The sequence below is a fragment of the Misgurnus anguillicaudatus genome, chromosome 22, assembly GCF_027580225.2.
Source record: "Misgurnus anguillicaudatus chromosome 22, ASM2758022v2, whole genome shotgun sequence".
Classification (NCBI taxonomy): Eukaryota; Metazoa; Chordata; class Actinopteri; order Cypriniformes; family Cobitidae; genus Misgurnus; species Misgurnus anguillicaudatus.
In genome coordinates, this window is record NC_073358.2 from 49225661 (window position 1) to 49253455 (window position 27795).

A 27795-nucleotide genomic window follows, 5' to 3' on the forward strand; every position below is an offset into this window, starting at 1 on the left:
AAGTTGTATGAGTGAGTCTCGTTCTGATGAGATTTATTTAAAAGAAATTACCAGACTCCAAACAAAAAAAGTTCCATTAAAATACAACTCAAACAGCATAGTTAAACACAGTCAGTTTTACATGTTTGCTTTATACTACCTGTACATTAAACCTCACAATTGCAACTATTTTCAAATAACTTAAGTAACTTGTTTTTAAAAGTGCAAATTCATAATTCATACATGGGAATTCCATGGGTAAGACGTGGGTAAATGGTAAAGTTCACATTTCCTTTGTGCAACAACAGAGTGAGAAAGAGTGAGTGAGTGAGCGAGCAAGTGAGTGAGTGAGTGATCGAGTGTAGAAACACAGTGTGTTGACTATGACTTCTGTTCTGCTCCTGTGGAGGACTGAGGCGTGCTGTCCGGCTTCAGGATCTGGTAAGTAATAAGATATTCTGGGTAGGCCTAAAAAACAACAATGAACAAAAACATTACACACGTTACACTTCACTTTAATGTCAATGAGCTCTTTGCTAAGTGGCTTGCAGAACAATGCATCATGCAAATTTCTCACTGAAGTTGACATTCATGAAAGATGCAATTGAGGCGAATATTGCATGTTTGCAGCAAATGCTTCGTCCAATTTGCTACATTTGCATCCTGTCATGTATTCGCATCTTTGCATTGACTTTGAATGTAATTGACTTGCGCTAAACTAAAAAATTTCAATATAAAATGCAGAATTATACAAATTTTAAAAAAAGCAATTTTTATTTGTATTAGGGCTGTCAAAGAATTAATTGTGATATATAAAATATATATAACATATAAATAAATAAAATGACTCCGCGAAATCCTATATTTAACAATGTAAAATAAATAGTAAATATGTGTATAATCTGACTATATGATGATGCATAAATGTCTTTCAAATGACAGTAATTCACCTGTTCTCCACGATAAATCACATACTCAGCGTAGGCCAGGCCATTGACACTGGGACGGCCGATCACAGAGTGATGTCCAGGTGGAGCGTGGGCCATCTTCATGGCACTAAACTGCAGGAATGACTTTCCCAGCGTTACACGACAGAACAACATCTGCCTGTGTAAAACAAACACACAACAGTACCGTATGTAAAACCATCCACTTTAACAAGTTTATATTACTGTTGAATGGGCAGAAGGTGCGCGTTTACCTCTGGCAAAGGTAACAGGATCGGTCTTTGTGGGTGGGGCATCCGGTCCCTCCCCCGATTCCATAAACATACTGGTTGCTTTTAGAGGAATTCTCTGCGAAATATATACCGGCTCCAAACATGCCACCAATATAAGCATGACGCTCATCAAATCCTTTGTGGATGATGGCATTGATAAATGGAGATCCGTGAAACAGAACACAAAACAAGAGTGTTTACATATTGATATGATGTTTAATGGCAATATTAGCAATTTAATCTTAAGTAAACATACAGAAAAGAAACTGTCATGTTATTTATCAGATGTATGTTATGAAGTTTACCGTGAAACAGCATGCGTTCGTTGTGATGGTTGTGATTTTCATCCGCAATCTCTTTCTGTCTGTGTGTATATCTCTCTCTCAGTTTCTTATTCACCACTTTCTGGATCTATGTGCACACGGAAAGTCTCGGTTCATACTCATATTCAAGATATTTTATAATAAACATGCCATGCCACAGGTCAATGAGATGCTTGTGATCAGGTGTGATTTACCTTGATGATATTGTATCGACTGAAAACGCCACCCGCGTTTCCTCCATCCCTGTGCTCTCGAATTGTGCTCTGCATCTGTGTGCACAAAAACAAGATCCATCGATACAGCTGAACCAAAAACTGTACGGTCCAAATTAAAGAAGAGCTGAATGAGTTCACGTTTACCTCCTCCTCGACAGACTGAAACTCCTTATCATCCACGGCCAGATCGATCAAAACTGTGCCCTGATTGGTGCAGTGGAACGTCAGGTATGGATTTGCACCTGTAGGATTAAAGACCAAACTTTACTAAACATATTTTTATACATGTAGGTATTTTCTTTTGCTATTGCACTTCTTGTGGGTATTCGGTGAAGTCGCATCACCATCGCCTAAGTTCCTCACGCCAGTGATCAATAATTCTGTTAATGTCTTTTGATAAGTTAACAGTGGCGGCCGGTGACTTCTTTTTTCGAGGGCACACCATGCGAAGTTTGTCACAACATGTATTTAGCTCGTCATGTGTGTGGTTCATCATTTTAAAATATGTGTTCAGCGCGTCGTGTGAACCTATGTGCATCTTGTCAAAAAATAAGTGCCTGCTGCAGACGCGTCTAAAGGGTTTATGATAAAAAAGAATCTTGCGTTTGTCAGATACTCACATAATCTCATGCATAATCACAGTTTACTGTTAAGGGAGCGTCTTGCGTGTATTTTATGAACGTGAGCGTCTCTTTTCTCATAAACGGTTTTGACGCGTGTGCATCAGGCACTTATTTTGACAAGACACGTGATGCACATGACGCAACAAACACTTGCACGAGCAAAACACATATTTTGAATTTGCGTCCCTCGGAAGAGCAGTCACGAGCCGCCACTATTAGTTACTACAGCCATAGCAAATATCAATCAATACATAAAGGAGATGTTGAATGAGATGAATGTGTGTGTGTGTGAGGGGTTGATTTGCACCCTGCTGTCCTCCCAGGAGCCTCTCGATGCCTTTGATAAGTTTATGACGATGCCCGTAAGCATTGATCCCGATCTCCTTGAGCTCCTCGTGGCCCATATCAGCCAATACGTCCAGGGTGATCTAATGGAGGACAGAAATGCCATTACATACTTAAGGACACATGTAAATACAATGCCAGATGATGTCCAGATCATCCTGCACTCACCTGTTCTCTCTCGAAGATGTCCCGGAGATGCTCGAGACCTAAGCTCTTCAGGAATTGCGAGATGTTCATATCCAGGACAGCTAGGATACAAAAATGCTTTTAGATACTAACAAATACATTTACTAGAGAACAAGGAGACAAATAGCATATATAGCTACAGTGTGCTTTAAGTAAAATAAAAAAATGGATTTTGTCTGCAACCATACATTATACATTACATTGTCTATACAATGATTTGCATGTTGCATTGTGATAAAATACTAATGTATGTCCCTTCACTGGCTTATATCAATTCTCAGTCTGTCTACATCGTCATCTGTGTCTCACCATCTCCTTCCTTCCTCTCATTTCCAGAGGCTCCATCAGCAGGTCCTGTGGCTCCTCCACTGGCCCCGTCACAGAGCGGCCCCGCCAAGTTATCGATGCTTGAAGCGGCGGAGAGGCAGGAGGGAGTGGATGCAGGTGATATCAGTGTGGCACTGAGTACAGTGGCCTGGGGTTTGAAACAGCTGGGCAGAGCGTCAGGTGGCATCGCATCCATCAGCAAAGCGCGGATGTCATCGGCCTGTCAAAGATCAATAACCGTTGATTTATTAACTGCGACAAGACCAAAATCTTTTCTCTTTTTTGGTGATGTCACCATGACTGGCAAAATCATTAACCAATGACACCACAGCTGAACTTTATGAAGCAATCAAATCCCAACATTCCTAGGTTAAAGGAACAGTATGTAGGATTGTGGCCAAAACTGGTATTGCAATCACAAAACTTGTGGCTAAAACTGGTACTGCAATCACACAACTGGTGGCCAATACACAAAATGACAACATAAACATCAGTTGAGGGCTGCAACTCCACTTTTTAAATGACAATATTAGGGCCCTATAATTTCCGCGATCACGGAATCGCGGACGGAATCGCGGAATTGGCTAATTAACACGGAATCTAGTATTAACGCGGAATTTTGCGGAATTTTACATATTTTGAATAAAAGTATGTTTTTGTGTGGGAGACGAACGTGTGTCTGGGGGAAATGCAGACCGGGGGAAGTAAATCTGGGCGACACGCCCACTCCCGTCGTTTCAGACCCCCTTCAAAACACTGAAACCATGGCGAAGCTGCTCTCCACGACTCTGCTTTCGTCATCGAAAAAAATTAAGAAATTCGACGCTAAGCACTTAGTTCCGAGCAGGTCTCACATGACTTTTATGTGACCGGAGAATTGTTATTTTGGAAGTTTTGTCAACACTCTGTTCACGGTGAGCGCAAAGATACATGCACTCTCTCATCCACGTCTGTCTCACTGTACCTCTCTCACGTGCACGCGCTCACGCATCTGTCCGAAGTGCGAACACAAATCCTCATGTATTTGTTCAGTTTTATGCATTTCAAGCGAGCTGAGGCAAACTAACTATCCCTCGCATTTAAAATATAATCATCTGCATCATGGCGCCGCTCTCTGTCTCTCTTTCGCTCGCACTTGCAAAGAGCTGCGTGCTCATGCTGTCCTAAGTCAGATCACTATCCTGTGTGTGTTTGTAAAGTTATATGCATATTAAACGATTGTGTATAAAATATGGATCGCGTTTCGCTGGATTGATGTGTTTAAGGCACTTCTGAAGGCACCACTGCTTTGACACCTTGTTGTAGCCTCCTGCAACAACACTAAACAATGCATTGAATTAAGTGGTGTGTGTGTGCGCGCGCGCGTGTATGTGCGTGTGTAAATGCATCTTTTATAGTCATTAAGTAATCCTGTTATCCAGTTTTTCCCCAAATCATTTACATTTTAATCATTAACATTAAAGGCACACTCTTTTTATGACTTAAATAAAAGTAAAGGGTAAAAAATATAATTGCCAAAATGAAAACGGATAAAACGGAATTTGCAAAAATTAAAACGGAAAAACGGAATTTGGGAAAAAATAAAACGGATTTTGTAGGGCCCTACAATATCCTGCCCAGACCACTGTTATCAGTGAGATCAGTTTTTAAGATGAAAATGATTTCTTAATGTCTAGTGACATATCAGGGCCATTTTATGATTAATTGATATTCATTTCTTACATACTGTTCCTTTAATTTCATTCAGAAATGTTAAATTATGAAAGTTATTTTATTTATATTAAATGTAATATATATTTGGTTTCTTGTTGTTTTAAATGAATAAAACAATGTAAAAAATGTTGTCAATGTTTTATAATCAAACTTTTTTATTGAGCAGTTTTTTGTAAAGATTGGATTTTGTACCGTGGCCAGATCCAGAGCCGTCTGCCCCTCCTGGTTCTTCATGGTCGGATCAGCGCCGTGCGCCAGCAGCAACGCACACAGCTGCGTCCGTCCCTTCTGCGCAGCCTCATGCAGAGGAGTGAATGCCCATTTATCTGTCGCATTTACGCAAGTGTTGAACTTGATCAACAGGGCGGCGATATCCACATGCTGGACAAAGTGTAAGAAAGAGAATACAGAGAGATTATAGACAATGTTGAAGTCATTATATGTGTATGTCAACATACTGCTGTTCAGGAATGGATACAACTGCTTATTCACTAATAGTAAATCTTTAAATATCAGCCAAGCTATTTTGAAAAAATTTTACTAAGCAGGTGATAGTGGACATTTGTCCTGTACACCTTTACAGACATATATATATATATATATGTGGAAAACAACTTTCATCTTTAAAATAATTTTGCAGCATAATATTTGAGAAATATTGAAAGGCTCAAACACAAACAAACCCAAGATTATTCAATATCAACACTAACACACAAAGTCTAAAGCTACATTTTCATGAAAGCGAAAGAGTAAAAAACTGACAAGTTTCTCATTTGCATTTTCGATAAACTTTACGTACACATGAAAACGTTTTCTTAACAATCAGTGTTTACATAGATCCGCAAAAATGACAAAAATACCGTATTATGTGTGCCAGGCCAGTAGATGGCGATATTACTTTGTAAAGAAACACTACAGACCTGCGCACATATGCATTTTTTTTCGGAGTGATAAATACAAACAATTAAAGTAGCAAAAGCATCAAGATGTTTTGATTGGGCGAACAATGAGGTAGGTTTGTAACTACAATGGACCCTGGACTGTAAAAGTGACAAAATTTTGTTAACTTTGTCGGAGAAGCGTTAATAAACGGATTTACAAACAGCTTGTGCCTCTTTGTCATAACGAAAACTACTTCCAGGATTTACTAAAGACACACATTGAATAATTAGTGCTGAAAAGGCATGGACCCAGTCGTTTTTCCGACTGACACTACTGTATATATGCATTTGTAGGTGTTTCCCTTTAAGACGCTTAATTTATGTGAGGAGAGTATTTAAATGAATCACGCGATGCGATTTACTCATAACCCGCAGGTCGGGTAAAGAAATTGTCACTTTATTTGTGTGGCGGGTCATTAAATACAAAATAAAAAAACATGCATGTTGCGTGCATTTCCCTATAGCCTATATTAAGTATTTGGAAAAATATATTTTCAGATTTTATTATGTTCTTTGATACGGTTAAAATATGTAGGGTCTACGTAGCAACGTAACTTGATGTCCTAAACATTTGGCCGCACGTCACGAATGTGCCAAGCTGGGTTGTAAAAATAAATACACTGGTGCAGGGTGGGCCACATATTTCATAAAAAAATTCATTTTTCCGTGGGTTGTAAAAAACCCTGACCCGCGCATCAATAATAATCATGCGCATGACATCACGGTTCTCACCCATTTGCCTTTTTTTTAATTACATGGAAACAACATTGTTTTCAATGACATGCATTTTCAGGACCGTAAAACACCATTGTCGTGTAAACGCATTAGGGATGCGCATGCATGTAATTTTTTCATTTTGATTAATTCATAGGTCTGAAAAACAAGTACTTGATTAATTAGTGGCGTGGCAATCAGAGGGGCGGGGCGTGCGTGTCATGATGAAAATGAAAATATTTTTATAAAAAAAACACTCAAAACGTAATTTTAAAGAGAATATGACAAAAAAATTAAAAATACATAAAATTGTAAAAAAAAAATGTTTTTACAGAAACCTCTAAAGAATAGCTGCGTTTTTTGTGATCAATCATCGATGCCACGTTTGAGTACCCAAGCAATCGAGTACTCGTGCCCATCCCAAAAACGCATACAAAAATGTCCTGTTTTTGGCTCAAAATGTTGTTGTGCAAGCGGCACCTAAGAACTTGAGTAATTTCTCACCCCATATGAAGCGGCATTATGCAGAGGAATTAAACCTCCTTTATCTTGAGCATTAACATCTGCTCCATGCTCCAGGAGATACTCTGCCACCTCCAGGTTATTGTAGCCAGCTGATAAAAGAACAACAAATGCATCAAACAATAGAAGAACAAGATAATTTTTTAGCTTTACGTAGAAGTAGAAATGTTTTTATGTGATGCGTTACCAGCCAGGTGCAGTGGGGTTGAGTTCCTGCCCTGCGTGTCTCTGCAGTTGATGTTCTCCGGGCTGCAGAGTTTCTGCACGCGGGCCAGACAGCCTTTCTTGGCGGCATCAAGGAGGGCGGCATCTCCACGCAGCAGGTCCTGTATGTCTGTGTCTCCGTCCTTCACCATGTCCAAAGCCATGTTACCATCACGGTTCTTCTTGGATGGGTCCGCCCCATGCTTCAGCGAGACATCATTGCAAGGCGGTTAACATATTATTGAAATACAACTAGGATTTCTTCAGGTGAGACATTTTTTTACCTTCAGCAGTAGTTTACAGATCTCGTATTTGCCCTTTGCTGCCGCCTCGTGCAGTGGTGTGAACTTCCAAAGGTCTGCTACGTTCACTGATGCTCCATGTCTCACCAGCAGCTCGGCCACCTCGTAGTGCCCATACGAACAAGCGTTGTGCAAAGGAACGAGACCCCTGAAGAAAAAAAAAAAGAGTCATTATGGATCATGAAGATTTTCAAAAAAAGTGTTAAGAAGGCACAAGTTCGTACCCTTTATCTTTGGCATGAACGTCAGCCCCATGATGCAGCAGGTATTCCACTACGGCCACACGGTTGTATCCCGCAGCAAAGTGCAGTGGGGTGGAGTGCCGGCCTTCAAGATCACGACAGTTCACGTTTTGAGGGGAGCACAGTTGCTACAATAGATTGCATGAACAACATAAATATCCATGTAAGGACACACTGACTCACACATACTGTTCATTATTTACCTTCACCGTGTCAAGGTCTCCGGCTTTAGCCGCCTCAAGAAATCGGTAATCCACATCGGAATTACGTGGAGGAATGTTCTCTGGAGAAATACATACAACATGTTTACTCGGCTTTTAAAGGCTGATAATTAATCTGTTAAATGGAGAAAAGAAGCATATAATACTACCATTGAGTATCTGTTGAACAGCTTCATTGCCCATCTGTGAGGCAGTGAAGCCTTGTAGCGAAATGATTGACGGGTCGGCCCCGTAACTCAGCAACAGTCGGCACGTCTGGATGTGACCGGCGAGAGCCGCCCGGTGCAGAGCAGTCTGTCCCAAAGTGTCAGCAGCATTCACCTGCACAAATACACAAGGTTAAAAACTGCAACAGAAGTGCTTACAAGTTTAAAACATAGTGATTTAAATGTCGGGTTTAAAGCTATTTCATGCGTTCTGACTTATTAACACTGTTTAAGAGTTGCTAAACATAGGAAAAGTGCCAAAAAAGCAGTAGGATGTAGTATTTCTCAGCAGAATGCACTTCGCCAGTGTTTGTACAAATATTTTTAAACATGAAAGATCCATATGTAGCAGTCTGGCTTTATTTCTTTTATGGACAATTTCAGTGCAGGAAGTACAGTGGAAGTCCTTATATGGGCACTTTAACCGGAATAGCGCACGCACACACCAACCAAGAGCTGACACAAAAATTGACATCACCAAAGAAGCGTGTTGTTGTATGTGGGGGAAATTTAAGCTTGTTTAGCTTTCCCAGCCTTACGGAAACAATGGATATAGTTTGCTTATCCAGGGTAGCAGCAGAGTTTTGCGTGTATTTGTTTAAAGGAACACGCCAACTTTTTGGGACTTTAGCTTATTCACGTATCCCCCAGAGTTAGATAAGTCCATTCATACCGTTTACATTTCCGTGCATCCCGTAACTCTGACGCATCCATGGCTAGCCTAGCTTAGCACAAAGACTGAAAGTAAATGGTTTCAGCTATCATACTGCTCCCAATAAGTCACAAAATAATGCCAATTTTCCTATTAATATGTTGTGATTTGTAACTATATTCTCAGAAGGCGAAGCGCTGCTACTTGGGCGCAGTGATTTGCTTACAGCACCTGAGACACCCCATGATGAGGAGCAGAGAGTTTGCACAAAGTTGCGCTAATCACTCCACCCAAGTAGCAGTGCCTTCTGAGAATATAATTCCCAGTATGCATACGGTTAAAAGATGTCTGTGTCTCATTTGACCTTGTTATCTTTACACGCTGTGACTACTATACAAATCACAACACATAAATAGGAAAATGTTGGCGTTATTTTGTTACTTATGCTAGCTGGAGCCATTTTCTTCCAGTTTTTGTGCTAAGCTAGGCTAGTGGTGGGTGCATCTAACAGAGTTTAGGCACGCACGGAGATGAAAAAGGTATGTATGGACATATCTAACTCTGGGGAATACGGTTAATAAGCTAAAGTCCCCAAATGTCTGCGTGTTCCTTTAATGCTGGATTTCGTTGAAATGGGGCGATGCCAACCGAGTCATGAGTCGCAGGTGGTAAGTAAAACTGCATCAAATGTCTGTGTTTGTTGGCAGTTGGTACGCAAGTAGGGCTGTCATGATTACGAAATTTGGCTGATGGTTAATTATCTAAGAAATTGTGGCGATTATGATTATTAATTGCCTGTTTAGGGCTCATGAAATAATTTGTACACATTGTTGTGATTTATTTAAATTAAATATTTTGCAAGGTTTACCTTGCAGTAAATATTAATACACGTAACACATATTTAAAAGTAATAATTTAATAAATATATCTTTCAAAAACTGAAAAGAAGAAATAAGAAATAAACACAATAAAGGGTCTGAAAAATAAAAATGCAAATCAAAATAAACTGACTACTGTCAGTTAAGGAGCGCCATCAGATACGGTCCCGTTTTTACAGGCGCTGCAGCTCCCCCTTGTGTTTTTTAGAGAGATGTGCAATCATTGCGGTGATCTGAAATCATCGCGATGAGGTCAAACAATCACGATGAGACGATTATTTAATTATTGTAACAGCCCTATACGTAAGTGCATATAATGTAAACAAAACGAACATGTAGTGAATCATTAGTTATCCAGAGGTAGTGGGATAACGTTTTGTGAGTGACTCGGTCGCGCCTCCAGGAGCTCTGGCTTATTCAGAAAATATCTGTAAAGCTAATCTGTCTTTTATGAATCTGATAAAACTCAAGACTCTTTGGCAATATGAAGGATGCAATATTACTCTATATGTACTCAAGATTAACATGAGATAAGCAGAAACAGCGTGTGTTATGTGAGCTTTAAGTGAAACATACAAGGTAGTTTTGTGGGCTCTTATAATGTAGTAACGCTGCTGCTGGTACCTTTGCTCCATGTTTCTGCAGGACTTCCAGCACGTCATTGTGACCCCGCTCGGCCGCTACGTGAAATGGAGTCATGAAGCTAAAAAGAGATAGAGGAAAGTCAGATGGATGATAGGAGGGGGGAACATTCTGAATAACCCCCGGCTCTATTCTGTATGTTAACATCCCGATGAAACAAGCACTCACTCTTTGTTCTTCTCATGAATGTTTGCGCTTTTCCTCAGCAGCATCTCTGTGACCTGCTTGCGTTTGGGATGAGGAGAGGCCACCGCGCAGTGCTACCAAAACACAGAGCATCATTAAAAATTCAATACTTTGCAATTTTTAAACACAACAAATTTTGCATTGCGCTCACCAGAGCAGAGTCGTGCGAGTGAGGGTGTTTAAAACTGATGATCTCCTGCGTGGTCTTCTTGACCTTCGCCATGTCCGCTTCCCGGGCAGCTTGCAACAGCGTGTGACCTTTGAACTCATCTGGTTGATAGAAAAGCACGAAAGGTCAAACACGAAAATGCGAACCGACGTGTCGACAGATACGATGCGAGCGCTATGTGTGGCACGTACAGGTGAGTCTCTCTTTGAGTTCAGGTGTGGGAGCCACGTCCACGGCACTTTTGCCGTGACAGTTAAGCAGTGTGGGATCTGCGCCGTGAGCCAGCAGGAGTGAACACACCTCCACTCGATTTTTACTGGCTGCCTCGTGGAGAGGGGTGAACTGCCATAGGTCCATAGCGTTAACACACGCCCCGTGCTGAGAGCAAATCATAGAGAAAATAATCAATAATATATAATGGTTGTTAAAATCATAAATATCATGGTGTTCTTAAAAAGCAAATACTGGCTAAAAAGTTGTTCACCTTCAACAGGAGCTCTGTGACCTCATAGTGACCATAAGAGCAAGCGTTATGAAGAGGAACAAGACCCCTGAAACAAAAAAAGAGAAAAAGATCATTAAAATATCATAAGCTGCATCCAAAATCGTGTAGTGTTACAGTACGTACTGACTTTGATGAAGTACCTACTGCTTTATCATTAAAACAGTACTTTCTATATAATATGTGTGGGTACATTTAAAAAAAACTATGTTTGCCATGTTGATCCACAACAACAATTTATTTATGCCTTGTTTAACAACTACAATTAAATCTAAAGGAATACATTTTTTTGGTACCTAAATCAATTAAAGGTCCATTGTGTAGATTTTTAGCTGTATCTAGCGGTGAAATTGTATATTGCAACCAACGGCTCAGTCCACGGCTAACCCCTTCTTTTCGAAACGCATAGAGAAGCTACGGTAACCGGCGCAGGACAAACACGTTATAGCCTGAGACAATGTAGCGACATAATGCGCTCAATAGAGCAGTTTGTCCGTTAAGAAAATGGCGACTTCCACGTAAAGGGAACTGCGATGTATGTAGATAAAAACGGCTCATATTAAAGTAACACTCCACTTAAAAAAAAAAAAGGTAATTGTTCAGCTCCCCTAGAGTTAAACATCCGATTTCTACAGCCTTGGAATCCATTCAGTCAATCTCCAGGTCCGGCGGCAGCACCCCCAGCATAGCTCAGCACAATCCACTAAATCCGACTAGACCATTAGCACCGCGCAAAAACAACCAAAGTTTCGATATTTTTCATATATAAAACGTGACTCTTATGCAGTTACACAGTGTACAAAGACTGACGGAAAATCAAAAGCTGTGACCTTGGGCAGACATGACTAGGAACTACACCCCCATTGTGGCGCAATAATCGACGACTTTGCTGCCGCAACATGGCTTGCTATTAAAAGTTTACCAAGGCACTGTGTAAAATCATTGCGCCTCCTGCAGCCATGTTACGGCAGCAAAGTCCTCGATCATTACGCCAGAATGAGAGTACAGTTCCCAGCCATATCGGAAAGAAAATCACAACTTTTAATTTTCCGTCGTCCCAGCACACAACGTAACCACAGAAGAGTCAAGCTTTAAATAGGAAGAAAGTCAAAACTCTTTGGTTATTTTTTAGCGTAGCATATTTTAAAAATAAAGTGGAATGTCCCTTTAACGTAAAATTACACATGCTGTGCACCTAAGCGGGAACAGTTTGAGTCAGAAACGGAGATGGCAGGCCAGAGCTTGACATGCTATAGAAAGTTACCAAGGCACTGTGTAAAATCATTGCGCCTCCTGCAGCCATGTTACGGCAGCAAAGTCCTTGATCATTACGCCAGATTGAGAGTATAGTTCCTAGCCATATCGGCAAGAAAATCACAACTTTTAATTTTCTGTCGTCTTAGCACAGAACGGTAACGGAGATGGGAGGCCAGAGCTTGACATTTTTGCAATCATAAAAAACGCCTGCAAGGCCTGAAAGAGATCAAGCCTCAGCCAAGTAAGAAAAAAAGTAACTTAAAAGTAATGTAAGCATTACTTTCCATGAAAAGTAACTAAGTAACGTAGTCACTTTTTTGGGGAGTAACTTAATATTCTAATGCATTACTTTTAAAAGTAACTTTCCCCAACATTGCAGCTAGCTGATTTACAAACAGAAAATTTACAGTAAGAAGTCGTATGTGTTGCTCACCCTTTGTCTTTTGCATGTACATCAGCTCCGTACTGCAGCAGTAACTGCACTATACGAACACGATTATAGCCGGCAGCCAAATGAAGAGGGGTCGACTGCGAAAAAAGACAGAAAAACATGAATGACACATTCAAACATGATTAATTTAAGAATTAAAACAAATTTAAGAAAATCACTGATCAAAATATAGCTCCTTAAATCAAACGCACCCATTTAAACCCATTCGGATCACGATACGTGTTAAAACTAGATTCTGGTTTTACTTGTGCTCTGTGTAATATAACTATAGTTCCAGTACAGAGGTCCCCAAAAATTAAAGAGGTTGAAGCCGATCTTTCCGTTTAATTTTGTCATCATAGGGCCCTTGAATGCGGACGCAATTGGAGAGCATTTTTATGCAGTGCGAGCATTTTTACAACATGTTGCTTATGTGCGACATGCAAATTTGGATTTCTTTCTTTGCCTTCATAGAGAGATACCTCGCGCGTCTTCACAATTTATGTAATTCAAGGCACGAGTACAGAGCAATCACTCTCACGTCTTAAATCTACAGTAACCCAATTAATTTGTCAATAAAATCACTCTCTGCTCATCATTGAAGAACTGTTGTACTTTATACAAATGCATGTATGTTTAATTCATATACTGAAGACTGTACAGTGTTTTATTTTCATTACTTTTAACAGACGTAAGCCTTTTTAAAGGCATATTAAATTGCTCTTTGTAGAAGGAATATTATGTGCTTATTTATTTTGAATATTACAGGCTACCTAATTACTGCAAGTAGTATTACAAAGGCAACATATTTGCTATTACTTTATCTAAAAAAAATTTAACAGTAACCAAAGAGCTTGCATATCAGCTTGAAGAATCAGTATTGGGCATTGGTATCGGCCAATCATGACGACAAGAAATCGGTATTTGGTATTGGCTGCAAAAATCCGTCTATGTACAAGTCAAACGAATGATTTGCAAGGCTGGTCGTTCGACTGTGCGTGCACATCCGCTACCACGTAAAAAACAAACTATACTCTACGCTTTAGTTGGCAGCGGTCTGACACACAGCACAAATGCGCATTCGGGGGACCAGAGTTTGTTTTCCTGTCTTTGACGATCATGTTCTCCTCTTAACATTCCAGAAAATGATAACTTAAAAAACTGTCTATTTACTTCAAGAATAAATCAAATTATCAATATAAATGGCAGACACAATGTCTATTCACATCAAAAGTGAAACATACTCTGATCATTCATATCTTTAAATGACAACAAAAAAACTCGAGTTTCAAAAACAAGTTTCACCACCGGCCTGAAAAGTTGTTCATGCCGTGTATTTGCATGTTTCTGATGCGACTAGACCTGCCTAACTATATCGTCAAACAACTGATGATACCATCATAAAAAGATGCTAGATTAAAAAGGGGGGTGACTTTTAAACCAATAACTTACAGAAATCTAAGTTCCAGTTCATGCAGTGAGCCATAAAGTGACATGCTCTTAACAGGCTGGACAACAGCAAACCCACAGCAAAACAATCAGCATAACCAATCTGAATGTAACGGTTTAGTGATGTAAATCTTATACTAGCCCACAGTATGACGCATTTTACATAGAATAATAATAATATTTAATGCAACATGGAAAGATAACATTCGTGTTTATCTAAATTAAGAGGTCGTTTACACGACAACGTTTTAACCGAAACAGGAAAAGTTTTTATGCGTTTTGGTTGTTCGTTTTCAAGACAATGGCGTTGGGGTCCTATAAATGCGAACGTTTGATGACAAGTTTTTAAGTGCATTTTTTTTAAACAACATTTCTGCACAAACTACAAAAAGACGTCATACAGATGTTTAATTTCAGTCTACAGGCATGTGCGAATATAACCAAAACAACAATGGCAGAAACTGAGTTTATCAACCCTACTCCAAAGAAGTTTAAAAAATTTGGTCGCTTTATAGTCCAGGGTCCCTTGTAGTAAAAAACCAACCTCATCGTCCATCTTAACTAAACTGCTTGATGCTTTTGCCATCGTGATTGTTTGGATTTATCGCTCTGTAGAAAAGCGTGTATGTGTGCCGACGTGTAGTGTTTCTTTACAAAGTAACATCGCCATCTACTGGCTTGCCATGCATAATGCAACGCGTTTAGTTGTTTTTGCGGATCCGTCTAAAGTAAACGCACATAGATCTTTTTTACACAGCGCCGTCACGTGCATGTGAAATTTTTCAAAAACCCAAATATAAACTTTACTATATTTTTTTACTACATCGTTGTCGTGTAAACGTAGCTTAAGACGAGCATAGCACAAGCAATGGACACAGTGTGACCTATACAGAATGGATCTGAACAATCAGAAAAAAATCAGGAGGTAAACGTGGCATTCCAGCATCTCGGATAGCATGCGTGCTGATCACAACAAATCAAACAAACAAAATCAAAAGAGTAAGAGATGATATGTGGATGTGTGGTTTAGAGGTGGAGACATGGTGCAGATCTAGCAAAGGCAGAAGATTTAGAGAAATACTGTAAAAGTATACAAGTTACAAAAAAATTATTCAAGAGGTCAATGAAAGCCTTGGTTTTCAGAACCTGCAGAAGTCAACCAAATGTTAGCGGCACTATTGGTTGATTGATGGATTGTGACCAGCAGACGGAAAGGCAGGTTTCTGTGCGCTTTAAGTATGAACCAGCGTATATGGATGGATTTTTAGAGACAAATAAACAAACATAAAAATATATATATATATATTCATAAATGGAAAGAAAATTAAGTCACAGAAAGACCAAATAAAACTATTTTCTGTTTCACAAAATAAACTTACCAGCATTTTTTGTGATGTTGACTGAATGTCGCCAGAACAAAAAAACAAACAAAACAAAACAAAAAATTAGCTGTAAACTAACATTTTTCCATCTGAGCCGACTCTGGCGTCTGCAGTCTACCTAAATCAACATCAACAACATTCTGTTCCATTTACTTTAAAACTGAAAACTAGCTACTTCATATCAATGGACGATCTTAAAAAAAATAATTATACAATAAAAAGTCACAGTAATATGGATTTTAACATCTATATGCAATAAATGACAGAGGATAACACATACACATGTTAAATCAAATAAACTGATTTCTCACTACAAAACATTTTCTGTGCTCATAAACTTATACCAATGCTAAAATACCAAAAACTGTACTATGCAGCACACAATCAATGTTCATTGCATAAATGCTTCCACGCAAAAACTTATTTTTTGACAAAAACACTTTTGTTGGAGCAAATTAATTGACCTGGTCGATATATAGGAATATCACTATACTACGGCATAGGTTACAGTACATCATTCGACATCTACTAAACTACACTCAAAGAAGAAAACAAAAACTACCATTTACACTGGGGGGCTAAAGTACAAAAAATTCTACTAGAGAGTTGCAGGGATGGCATTTTTGTAGGCAAAACCAGAAACAGGTTAGCATTTTGGCATTTCCGGTTCTCTTGTTCCAAAGTCAATGTTTTTTTTTAACAGGTTATTGGTTCGTCCGTGATAATTAATGCGAAATTGCCCCAATTGTCAGTGAACTACGGCTCTGTGTAGTAAATGCCTGACGAGATGCGCGTGACAATCACATGCGATTTGTTTTCCTGTCTTTGATGATCACGTTCTCCTCTTAAAATTCCAAAAAAAATAACTTAAAAAAAACTGTCTATTCACATCAAGAAGAAATCAAATTATCCATATAAATTGGAGACAAAATGTCTATTCACATCAAAAGTGAAACATACTCTGATAATTCATATCTTTAAATGACAATAAAAACACTCGAGTTTCAAAAACAACTTTGACCACTTGGTGGCGATGACGTTGGAGTGCTATAGTTAGTTTGTAGCGCACCAGACGAGAAGTGCCGGGTAGCATTTAGGACAACTCGGGAGGTATCGTACACCGGAAGTGCACATTAAATAGCGCGAGCTTAGTCAGATAATGCTAAATAACGTTAGCAGCCAATGTTTATTGCTAACAATTTGGGACAAATATGATGTTATTAATGTTAAAGGTGCAGTGTGTAAATTTTAGTGGCATCCAGTGGTGAGGTTGCGAATTGCAACCAACGGGTCAGTCCACTGCTCACCCCTTGCTTTTAAAATGCATAGAGAAGCTACGGTAGCCGCCACCAGAAAAACATGTTATAGGTCGGAGACAACTTAGTAAAAAAGTTTGTCCGTTAAGGGCTTCTGTAGAAACATGGCGGCCCAAAATGGCGACTTCCACGTAAGGGGACCCTCTGTGTTTGTAGATAAAATGCCTCATTCTAATGTAATAAAAACATAACGGTTCATTATAAAAAAGGCCTTTATACACCACTGAAAATATAGTTTTGTATATTATTTTGCATTTCTGTTAAGAGATCCTTCTAAAAATTACACACTGCACCTTTAAACTATGTAAGTGGCGCGACAGGGATTTGAGAAGTGTCCTGAGGCACAGCGGACAGCTGCCGCCGATGTGCGTACATTCATAGAAAATAATGTGTTCTGTTTTTAGATTCATGGCCTGACGCGGGGCTTCTCGTTCAGTGTGCGACCCCCTTACGGTAGAGGTCTACACGGAAGACCCGAGACCCGGTACCCGTACGGGTCGGATCCGGGTCCAGCTTTTAAATAATAGACGGGTCGGTTCCGGGTCCAGCTTTTTCAAAACAACAGACTGGTCCGGGTCGGTTCAGTGTAGCACATTTACGAGTCTGATCGGGTTCGGGTAGGAATTTTTGGACTCGTGTAGACCTCTACCTTACGGTACATTCACACAGGGCGAAAGCGTTATTGTTTACAGGCCAACAGCCAATCCCAGTGGCCGCAACACATGCTCCGATCTTCCATAAACGTAATTGGCTGGCTCTGCCTAGGTTATTTGCATAAGGCGATCTGGTTGGCTTACGCACGCGTTGCTACTTGAAAAGTTGCAAAATTTTGAACTTCTGCCGTGAGCAATGGCACTGACGCGCCGCCAACGGATCCACAATTCAGTTCGGCAACGCATGACATCACACATTAAAAGTGAATGGGAAACGTTAACGCTTACGTCCCGTGTGAATCTACCGTTAAGGTTCGCTTTTTATTTCTTGTAAATGTATTTATACTTGAAAATTTATAAACATTGTGTTAATTTGTAAGGATCAACTTTATGGTGCAAGTATATTAACTTCGTGTTGATCACAGAGCTTATATTTTTGCCAAACCCATGTGAAGCTAACTTTCAGGTCGGCCATCAAAAATACGTCATCCTTGCAGCTCTCTATAAACCCTTTACTATAGAGATACAGGAACCTGGAGGGTCTGAAGTATAAGGTGACCTGACAGCGGATTGAAATGATAAAAGATGACAGAAGATCTGAGGGGAAAATCAATATCAATCTCGTGATTATAATCTAAAAAAGAAACGAATCACAAAAGCTTTGGCCAATGACTATATGAAGATCAGGGGCAAAGTTCAAGTAATGTCTATGTAAAAATTAAGGCTGTCCAAAATCAGTCAAGCGAGCGGGAAATTCTTAAAACCTAGACGTTAAAATAAAAACCATATGTCCAGACATAACCTTATTATGGATTAAACTAGGCTATTGCTGCTGACTGAAAAACAAAACTTGGTAAAACAGGACAACAAAATTGAACAAGGGGATTTAGGATTGACTTGACCTAGATCTATATCATTTATACAACCAGTGGAATAAACTAATGCTACATCCTGTATTTGGGATCAAACTGAGCTTCCTACTCTTACTAGGCACTGAGCATCTGCATTTTGCCAGATATATCAAATATCACATTAAAGACAATTACCTGATTTGTTAAAAAAACACTATGCAGATAAAAAAAGCAAATAATCTGATCTGTGTCACCTTGCGTCCATCGCTGGCATGACAGTTGACGTTTAGCGGAGTCAAAAGAGCCATCAGCTTTTCCTCATTTCCGCTCCTAAGAAAGATGGTTTTCCAAAAACACTGTTAGGAATATCAGCACACAGTTTCATTCGTAATAAGCAAATGTGACAGCCAGAGAGGTTTCCGATATATTTAAAAGGATCATCAGATCATGGCAATCCCAATTTTCCTTAATGATTTGTAAGAAAAGAATATGCTCACCTCGCTGCCTCCAACAGTTCATCCTTCTTATATTCACCTGAAGGTTATAGACAGACAAAGCTTGTCAAAATGTCTGATAATATGTCATTTAAATGTGTGTATGTAAGCTTAAGGCATCTGTATGACTTTAAGAAATGTAATGCATACAGAAAATATAAAAAAAACATAATACATGTTCCAAAAATAGTATGACTAATAACCTGCTCCAATTTGCTTTAATATAAATAAATATCAGACTGTGTGTATGACTAAGATGCCAAGTGTATCTGTGTGTATGTGTAGGGTGGTCAGGATGTTTGTTTAATGACTGTATGTGTCTAGCTCACCGGTGAGAACAGTCTTTGCAGACGGGTCTGCCAGATCCAGAGCCGATTTCCCATCAGTGTTTCTGATATTTGGATCGGCGCCATGCTGGAGCAACACTGTTAAAAACAAAATATAGTCAAAAAAGATGAATGGTTATTTATTTATTTTGAATTTATATAGAAATATACATTTTATGCATTTGCCAAACATCCAAAGTGACTTATAATGCATTCAAAATATAAATTTTATCCTAGTTGTGCCGATGCACGATACTGTCGATAGGCAGACAGATTCCTGATACCGATAGCCTTCCTGATGATGGTTGGCTTGTTTGCCCATGAATATTTTAAATTATTATAATCATCATAGTTTTACATTAACATTCCCACATCACCTCCCATTGCCTTTTCTTACATGAGAGAGGGCTTTTCCTTGTGCAAATGTGCTCGCAATGCTTTCAAGCGCTGACTTTTCCATGCACATGAGCTTGTAATGTACATGGCTCGGAGGACATTTAACACTAGAGAGGTTGTTTTGCATGCAAACCCATATCGCAAAAAAAGAAATTTCTTTGGCCAAAAAAACCCCCAAAAATTATATATATATATATATATATATATATATATATATATATATATATATATATATATATATATATATATATATATTGTGGAAAGTAAAGCTTAATTAAATATATTTTGGAATTTGAAAATATATTTAGGGTGCGTCTCATTTCTCTGTCTTACCCCTTCCCCCTTCACCTCGGTTTCGCGCGTTCATGTGAGGCGAAGTGGTGTCTCAATTCTCAGTTTGATCAAGGGCTAGGGCCAAGGCGTAAGGATACATAGCCCATGAAACGAAGTGTGATAAGGAGCACACTTGAAAGAGAGGGGTAAACGTGAACGTAGGAATATCTCAGGAGAGCCGGCATCAAGACGTTTTATTGATGAACGTCGAACTGTCAAGAAGTCACACAAATGAAAGTAACGTTAGTTTCTGCAATTTAATTGAGATTATATTATGACACTCAAGTTTTATGATACTTTTAATAAAATGTTCATGCGGTTTTAATTGTAATATTTTTGTTTTGAATCGCTAGTTAAGGCGCTAGCTAGCAGCTAAGTTATGCGCTATTTGTTGAGCTCCGCTCAGGCAATCGATACCACAACCTGAGACAACGGCATCTTCTTTGTTTGTCAATGCTTGTCTGTTTACGTAGCAGCCAGTTAGCGCAAGGGAAGGTGACGCAAATGGTAATCGAGTGGTGTCTCATTTTTTAGACAAACGATCTGTCTTACGCCTTTCCCCTTTACTCGCTTTCGAGGGGCAAGGGGAAGACGAAGACAAAGGGGAAGGGGTAAGACAGAGAAATGAGATTGGCCCTTAGTTTTAACCCTCATATATTAATATATAAGGAGCCCCTAAGGGGACATGGAGCAAAAATAAAATAAAGTTCAGTTTCGCATGCGCACATGAAACTATCGGAAAAGATTAACGTGCGCAAGCGATAGATTCACGTTAGCACGAAACTAAAAATTAAAAATAAATTCTGCACATGAAGGTTTCGCGTGAGCACATGAAACTAAACTTTTGGGCGCACTCACACTATCCAAACCAAACCGCGCTCGGGCGCGTTTGACCCCCAAAGCCTGGTTTGTTTGACAAGTGTGATCGCTCTGTTCCACGCCCGGGCGCGGATTGGTTAATCGCGCCACGGCCGGGTTGCAGAGGTGGGCCGGAGCGCGGTTCACTTGGGCTCAGGCGCGGAAGGCTGTGGTGTGAGTGCATTCGCGCCTGAGCGCGATTCAAAAGGTGGAGACGTCAGCTGCGCGACCACTCACCTTCATCTGCCGCCGTAAAAACCTTTTGATGCGCGCAGCGGGGTTACGTGAATGTCCGAGCTGCGCACGTGACAGATCAACTAAGCAATATGATGACATGTGAGAAGGCTGTCTGTAATCGCGCACCAAACGACTCTGAATAAAAAACACAGACTTCTCATTACGGTGGGTTCCAGTGTTAAGAGAGAGCTTTACTTCCTGCTTTTTTCAAAACAATCGCATTTTAATGACGAAAGCGCGCCCGGACTCGGATCGATAAAAAGTACAGTGTGAGTGCGTGCACCTGGGGGAGTAGGAAGGGGTGACAATCGCGCTGGGGCATGGTTTGGTTTGGATAATGTGAGTGCGCCCTTAGATTTTTTTACACCTTAGAGCAGGAGTGGGGAACCCTGGGTCCTGGAGGGCCACTGTCCTGCAGATTTTGTTCCAACCCTAATCAAACACACCTGAATTTCATTTCCAAGTAATCCTGAAGACTTGAATTAGATTTTTCAGGTGTGTTTAATTAGGCTTGTAACAAAACTCTGCCGGACAATGGAACTCCAGGACCAGGGTTCCCCACCCCTGCCTTAGAGGCTCGGTAAATATATATTTCAATAGCGGTATTGCAGAAAGCCGGAAATAATTGTCATTGGCAGGGAAGCGGCTTCTTATAATTGGCGGTGAAGGAGTTAAAGATGCATTAAATTAAGAAAAATCCTGGAATGTTTTTCTCAAAAAAACTTAATTTCTTCTCGATGAACAAAGAAAAACATAAACATCTTTAATAGTAGGGGGTGAGTAAATTATCGGGATTTTTTTATGAAAGTGGAATATTCCTTTAAGGCCCCATTGGAAACCCAGCCCCCTGATTGAGAAATATATATAAATATATATAAATAAACATACATTGTAGGTGTCTATCGTTATATCGAGGGATAGTTTCTACCTAAATGTCATACGACAAATATCTGCTATCAGGCCATCTGGGAGGAAAAAATCACCAACATGCTGTTGACGGATGATGATGCTGATATTTTCAGATATCATGCTTCTCTAAAGATCGCTGTATGGGTGATTCTCACGAAACCATTGAAACACCACGGCACTAATGATTTTAGCTTTAAAATGTGTAATATAGTAACATTAAAAAGCATCAGAATTAACACAATACTGTGTTCTACCTTGCACAATGTGTGATTTCAACATAAGAATTTATAATTGTAAATTTTATCTCATTTTCTGCTGAAATTCTCATTACCGCAATGTGTCCGGCTGTGTTTGAACATGCGTTATGTTGTAATTTAATCAAATTAACACAAAAAAATTAAGGAAAAAAAATAAATGGATGTTTTGCTAGACTACTTTAGATGACAGAAAAAATATTTACTGAATATTCATGTATAATAATAATGAAGAAAAATTAGGAAAATGATGTGTCCATGCCTGATGTTCTCATCCTCCGCAACACTTTTTGAGAACAGTTTAAGCACACATACAGAATTTTAATAAAGTTTGATTTTGAGTGACCAAGCACATGGACCAGTTACTTCAAGATGGCTACCAGGTAAGATCATTTTTTTACAGTTAATTCTAAATATTGTCTTGTCAGAATGCTTACACGACATTTTGATTATCATTACCGCAACAGATGCGTATTAAATCTTAATTTAATTAATAGAAGCATAATACTTTGATTTTAAATTCATGTTCAGAATCTCCAAATTATGTTCTTTCAAGTTTGTCATGTCATTTTGAAAATATGTCAGTGTTGATGTTTTCTGACTGTTGCGGTAATGAGATTTTTTAGGACAATTTTTTTTAATTATGTTACAAAAAGTGTTAAATGATAAGTAAAAGTTTGTAAATTAATGTTCCCATTTACTGCAGACTTTGTTTTTCAATGTCTGGTGGGAAAAAAGTAAATTTAAGCAATTTTTACATTTTCATGCTTGACATTTTTAAAACCAAGTTTTCGTGAGAATCACCCGTATAGACTTCAAATAATATGCAAAAACGAACACAGCAAACTATTCATTTTGCAACTAACTTAAACCTTTCAGAGATGTCAGTTTTTCCTCTCTTATGCAGACACACACACACAGATTGCTTATTCAGCAGAACGACATGACATCAGGGGCAGAATAGAAAATACTGCAGAAGAAGAAACAATCACAACCCACAAATACTGCAGCAGCACAGACTCACAACACGAGCTGTCAAACACACACAATCATATTATGATTCATTATACAAACTCCCTTTAGCCTTTAGAAAATATCGTGAACATTGCCGTAGTGTGTCATAACTAAAACTTTTTCATTAGGCTATTGTTACATGAATATTTTGCGCTTCCTAATCTATATAATCCCTATTTTGTCTGTTGTGTTTGAGATTTAACAGCTCACATTGCATTAGGACATTTAGCATCCATTTGACAACAGAAAAGTCCTGACAGAAGCATTTCATACCAATGCAGACGTCTATCTTGCCCTTGATGGCCGCCTCATGCAGAGGTGTGTAGTTCCAGTTGTCTCGTGCGTTGGGGTCGGCACCGCTACACAGCAGAAGGCTCACGACCTCGGCGTGTCCGAATGAGCAGGCGTTGTGGAGCGGGATGAGACCGCCGTCATCACGTGCGTGAACGTTTGCTCCGGTCTGCAGGAGATGTTCCACTACATCCTTCCTTCCAAATCCTGAGAAACATAATGCGACAATAGAGTAAAAATTCAATAGATCAAATGAAATGAAAAATGTACATCTATTAATTATTTACAAGTTGCACATTCACTTCAATATCATCATGACTGTAATATTTTAAACATTATAAACAACGGATGTTTTGCAAGGATGTACCATAGATTAGCCAATATTTTTCTCTTACCCTCAAGCCATCCTAGATGTATATGACTTTCCTCTTTCAGCCGAACACAGTCTGAGTTATATCAAATAATATCCTGGCTATTTTCAGCTTTATAATGAATAGTGCCCCATTTTTAGCTCTAAAAAGCTTATCCATTCATCAAAAACCTAATTGATACAATTATTAAATGTTTTCTCAAGTGAGGCGATGAGTTTTTGTTATCTCAACTCTCTCATGAACACGCACACGCATAGTTTGCAAAGCTTGAAATATTTACAAAAACCTATCGCAATGCTAGCAAGCCTAGTCCTGACTTTAACTAAGCCTTGTCTGTAAAACCAGGACATAATATTGAATCTCGTTGTGTCTTGAATTGAATTGTATATGTTTAAAAGCAGTGTTGTAGTCGAGTCCAACTCAAGTCTAAAAGACCAGAGATCAAGCGTCAAGTCCGAGTCAACATCCAACTCAATCTCTGGTGTTCGTCTTAATTCTGACTCAAGTTGGACTCGACTACAACACACTGTTTAAAAGTATACACACACAACGCATCAATTAAAGGGATAGTTCACCCAATAATGAAAATTCTGTCATTTTCTCACTCTTATGTTGTTACCTACCCAAATAAATGTCTATTAGTGATGCGCGGGTCATCTCGTAACCCGCGGGTCGGGTTGGGGCGGGTAAAGAAATTGTAACTTTATTGCGGGTTGGGGCGGATCATTAAAAACAAATGATAAAAACATGTATGTTGCGTCTAATTCCCTATAGCATATATTAAATATTTGGGAATATATATTTTCATATTTTATTAGGTTCTTTGATAAGGTTAAATTACGTAGGCCTACATGGCAACGTAACTTGCGCAACGTAACTTGATATCCCCAAACCTTTGGCGTCACGTCACGGAAGCGCCAAGTAGTTCCCGCTGCCAGCCACAACAACAAACCAAACGGAGAATTAAAAACTATCTGCGGGAGAAATTAAGGTAGGGAATTTGTGAATAGATGATACAAACGCTGCTTTGTAAATGTTGAAAATGTTTATCATTATCCTATCTCTATATTAATATGAGCATGCTGGTTTCTATGGTTCATTCGCGTATGTTGTTGCCAGTTTACAGGGCTACGTAATCTAATGGCTGTTTCCAAGCAATTTTAGGCTGAAATAAAGCCTCTTTTTATTTACATTACAAATGCCTTGTATGTCTACTTTAATGGTCGCGGGCGGGTTGTAAAAATTGATACAGTGGTGCAGGGCGGGGCAAATATTTCATAAAAGCGGGACCCAGCGGGTTGGAAAAACGCCGACCTGCGCATCAATAATGTCTATGTTCTGATGAACACGAAGGAAAAAAAATTGAGGAATGTTTGTAACCAAACCGATCACAAGCCCCATTCACTTCAATCGTAGGAAAAAAATCTTATCAGAACAAAGAAATTTCTACTAAACTATCACTTTAAGTAAGCTTACATTATTGTTTTCTTTCATAAATCAATCGTTTCGCTTCAGAAGACATTAACCCACTAGTAATTTAGATGGACCTTTAATGTTCTTTAATGATAGGTGGATGTACTTTTTGGAGCTTTAACACTTTACTACCATTTAATGGCATTACAAAGCAAGGATGAGCTAAGATATTATTTAAAATAACTCTGATTGAAGTCAGGTAAAGAAACAAGGTAATATACATCTGGAATGGCAGATCAGTGATAGAGCATTGCGTTAACAACGCAAAAGGTCACGGGTTCGAAACCAGGTAACTGCCAAATGCATACATGTAAACGTACTTTAATTAACTGACGACTAGTTATCGTCACTAGTTATTTAAAATAGTCACGTGGTATATATTTAAGCACATATTTTTAAAAACGATGTATTTAGTTAGATAATTAATATGAGGTCAGGCTTAATTTGTTTACTAATGCTGAAAAATAATTTGTGGAGTTAAATAACATTTAAAAAGTATTTCTATCCAAACTGCCTATTTTATGGTCCGTACAATTCATAATTAAAAGAGTCTCACCACAGGACATACAAACTGGATATTAGTGCTGCACAATATATCGTTTTCGGCATCGACGTCTGCAATTGTCACATCACAGAAGGTTTTTATATAAAAGGGAAACTATTTCAGATGCCTTTGCCATTGTTACCCGACACGAGAGAATGGTTTCAAATAACAGAGAAAAATCTGTAAGCTATACAAAAAATGCAATCCTTTCAAACAGAGCATTTCAAGTCATCAGGTGAAGCCATCAAGTATACCGTGCACAGTACCGCAATATACATCGCAATAACTCGCAATACCTCGATGCCCCATCAACATCATGCAGGCCTACTTGATATTACAGATATAAATGCAAAATAAAATAGATTTTGATGTTATAGATATAATCCAGCTAATAGTTAGTTTTAAAAAATTACAGCTTTTTTGAGATCATTCATTTTACATGATAATTGTGTGACACGTCAAAAATTTTATATAAACAATATCTTCCTCATGGGTTTCTTTAGAAATATCCTCTTAATTTTACAATATCTGACAGATTACATAACACAATCTATTAATTTATTTCTATATTTTTATATCATACACATTTTCTGTAATTATTTTTATAATGAAAAACAACGTATTTAATATACTGCCATTGCATACTTTCACGCACATATAATACACTTTAATATATTATTATGTATATATCAATAAATCATAGTATAATGGAACCAAATATTTGCGGTGAAATAAAATTATATACGTATTCTCGTCTCATCTAGTCAAGTCTAACCGAGCTTAATCTAGCAAAATATGTCAAAAATACAAAACCACAAATCCTGCTGCGAAATGGAGCGGGGTTGATTTTCGTCCGGCCATGTCTTTAGCGTTCACATTCACCGAGTCCACCAGTCGCTTCACCCGCGACACGTCTCCGTTCCGACAGGCCTCAAAGAGCTCTCTAAACGCCCCACCGGCCCCGCACACTCCCTCCCCTGGACTGGTCGTCCCCGAACCGGGGCTCTGGCTGCCCGCGGTCGCGCTAGAGCTAATGCTGCTGCAGCTGGAGCTGCCGAGTGCTGACGCCGCTGCTGCAGTCATTGGGCCGGGCCTGTCCGGGGAAGATGCGGAGGCCGCTGCGGTCTCTGTCGTCGCTCCGTCGCATTCCGCTGCGCCGGTCCCCGATGGGCTCAGTAAATTCGCCGAATCTGGAATAATCGCGGAGGGCGATTCGGGAGGCGGAGAGGCGATCGCGACGTTCCGCGGAGACGGTTGCAGGGTGCTTTGTTGATGCTGAGAGGATCGACGGGACACCGCCATTTTCCCCCCGAAGATCCGTCTGTCAACAATAACAGCTGGAACTGCTGCACTTCCGCCTAGGGGGAGAAGACTTCCGGTTAGTATCTGAATCGCTCCCTCCCTACATCACTACAGTGCACTTGAAGAAGTGATAAATAGTGAGTGAAAAGTGAGTCGAAAGCATGATCTATTTAAATATATTGTACACTTGGTTGTACACTCCCATGATAAAATACTGGTGTTCTATTTTATTTAGGCCTACCTTTGCAAACTAGTAAACTTTAGTACATTATATTTTAAAAAGCACGTGTATCTTGCAATTTTACTGCAGGCTGCAATAGTAAATAGGCTACTATAGTATATAC

General features: G+C 39.2%; 1 protein-coding gene across 2 annotated transcripts; it reads right to left on the reverse strand.

The window, feature by feature from the left end:
* Positions 1–3: 3 nt before the first annotated feature.
* tnksb (tankyrase, TRF1-interacting ankyrin-related ADP-ribose polymerase b) lies at positions 4–27504 on the reverse strand. Of its 2 annotated transcripts, XM_073860767.1 has the most exons (28): positions 26965–27504; positions 23744–23962; positions 19473–19568; positions 19147–19183; positions 18904–18979; positions 15827–15847; positions 13002–13096; positions 11294–11360; positions 11001–11187; positions 10792–10910; positions 10623–10714; positions 10437–10515; positions 8226–8397; positions 8059–8138; positions 7838–7983; positions 7596–7761; positions 7295–7514; positions 7090–7199; positions 5123–5311; positions 3200–3437; positions 2873–2952; positions 2667–2787; positions 1881–1978; positions 1716–1790; positions 1503–1609; positions 1181–1366; positions 930–1086; positions 4–447 (listed from the first exon to the last, which is right to left on the reverse strand). In XM_073860767.1, exons 1-28 carry the CDS (start codon positions 27449–27451, stop codon positions 361–363), a joined length of 3807 nt encoding a protein of 1268 aa, XP_073716868.1. In that variant the 5' UTR covers positions 27452–27504; the 3' UTR covers positions 4–360. The 2 variants fall into 2 exon arrangements, with proteins under 2 accessions (XP_073716868.1, XP_073716869.1); XM_073860768.1 differs by lacking the exon at positions 15827–15847.
* Positions 27505–27795: the final 291 nt, after the last annotated feature.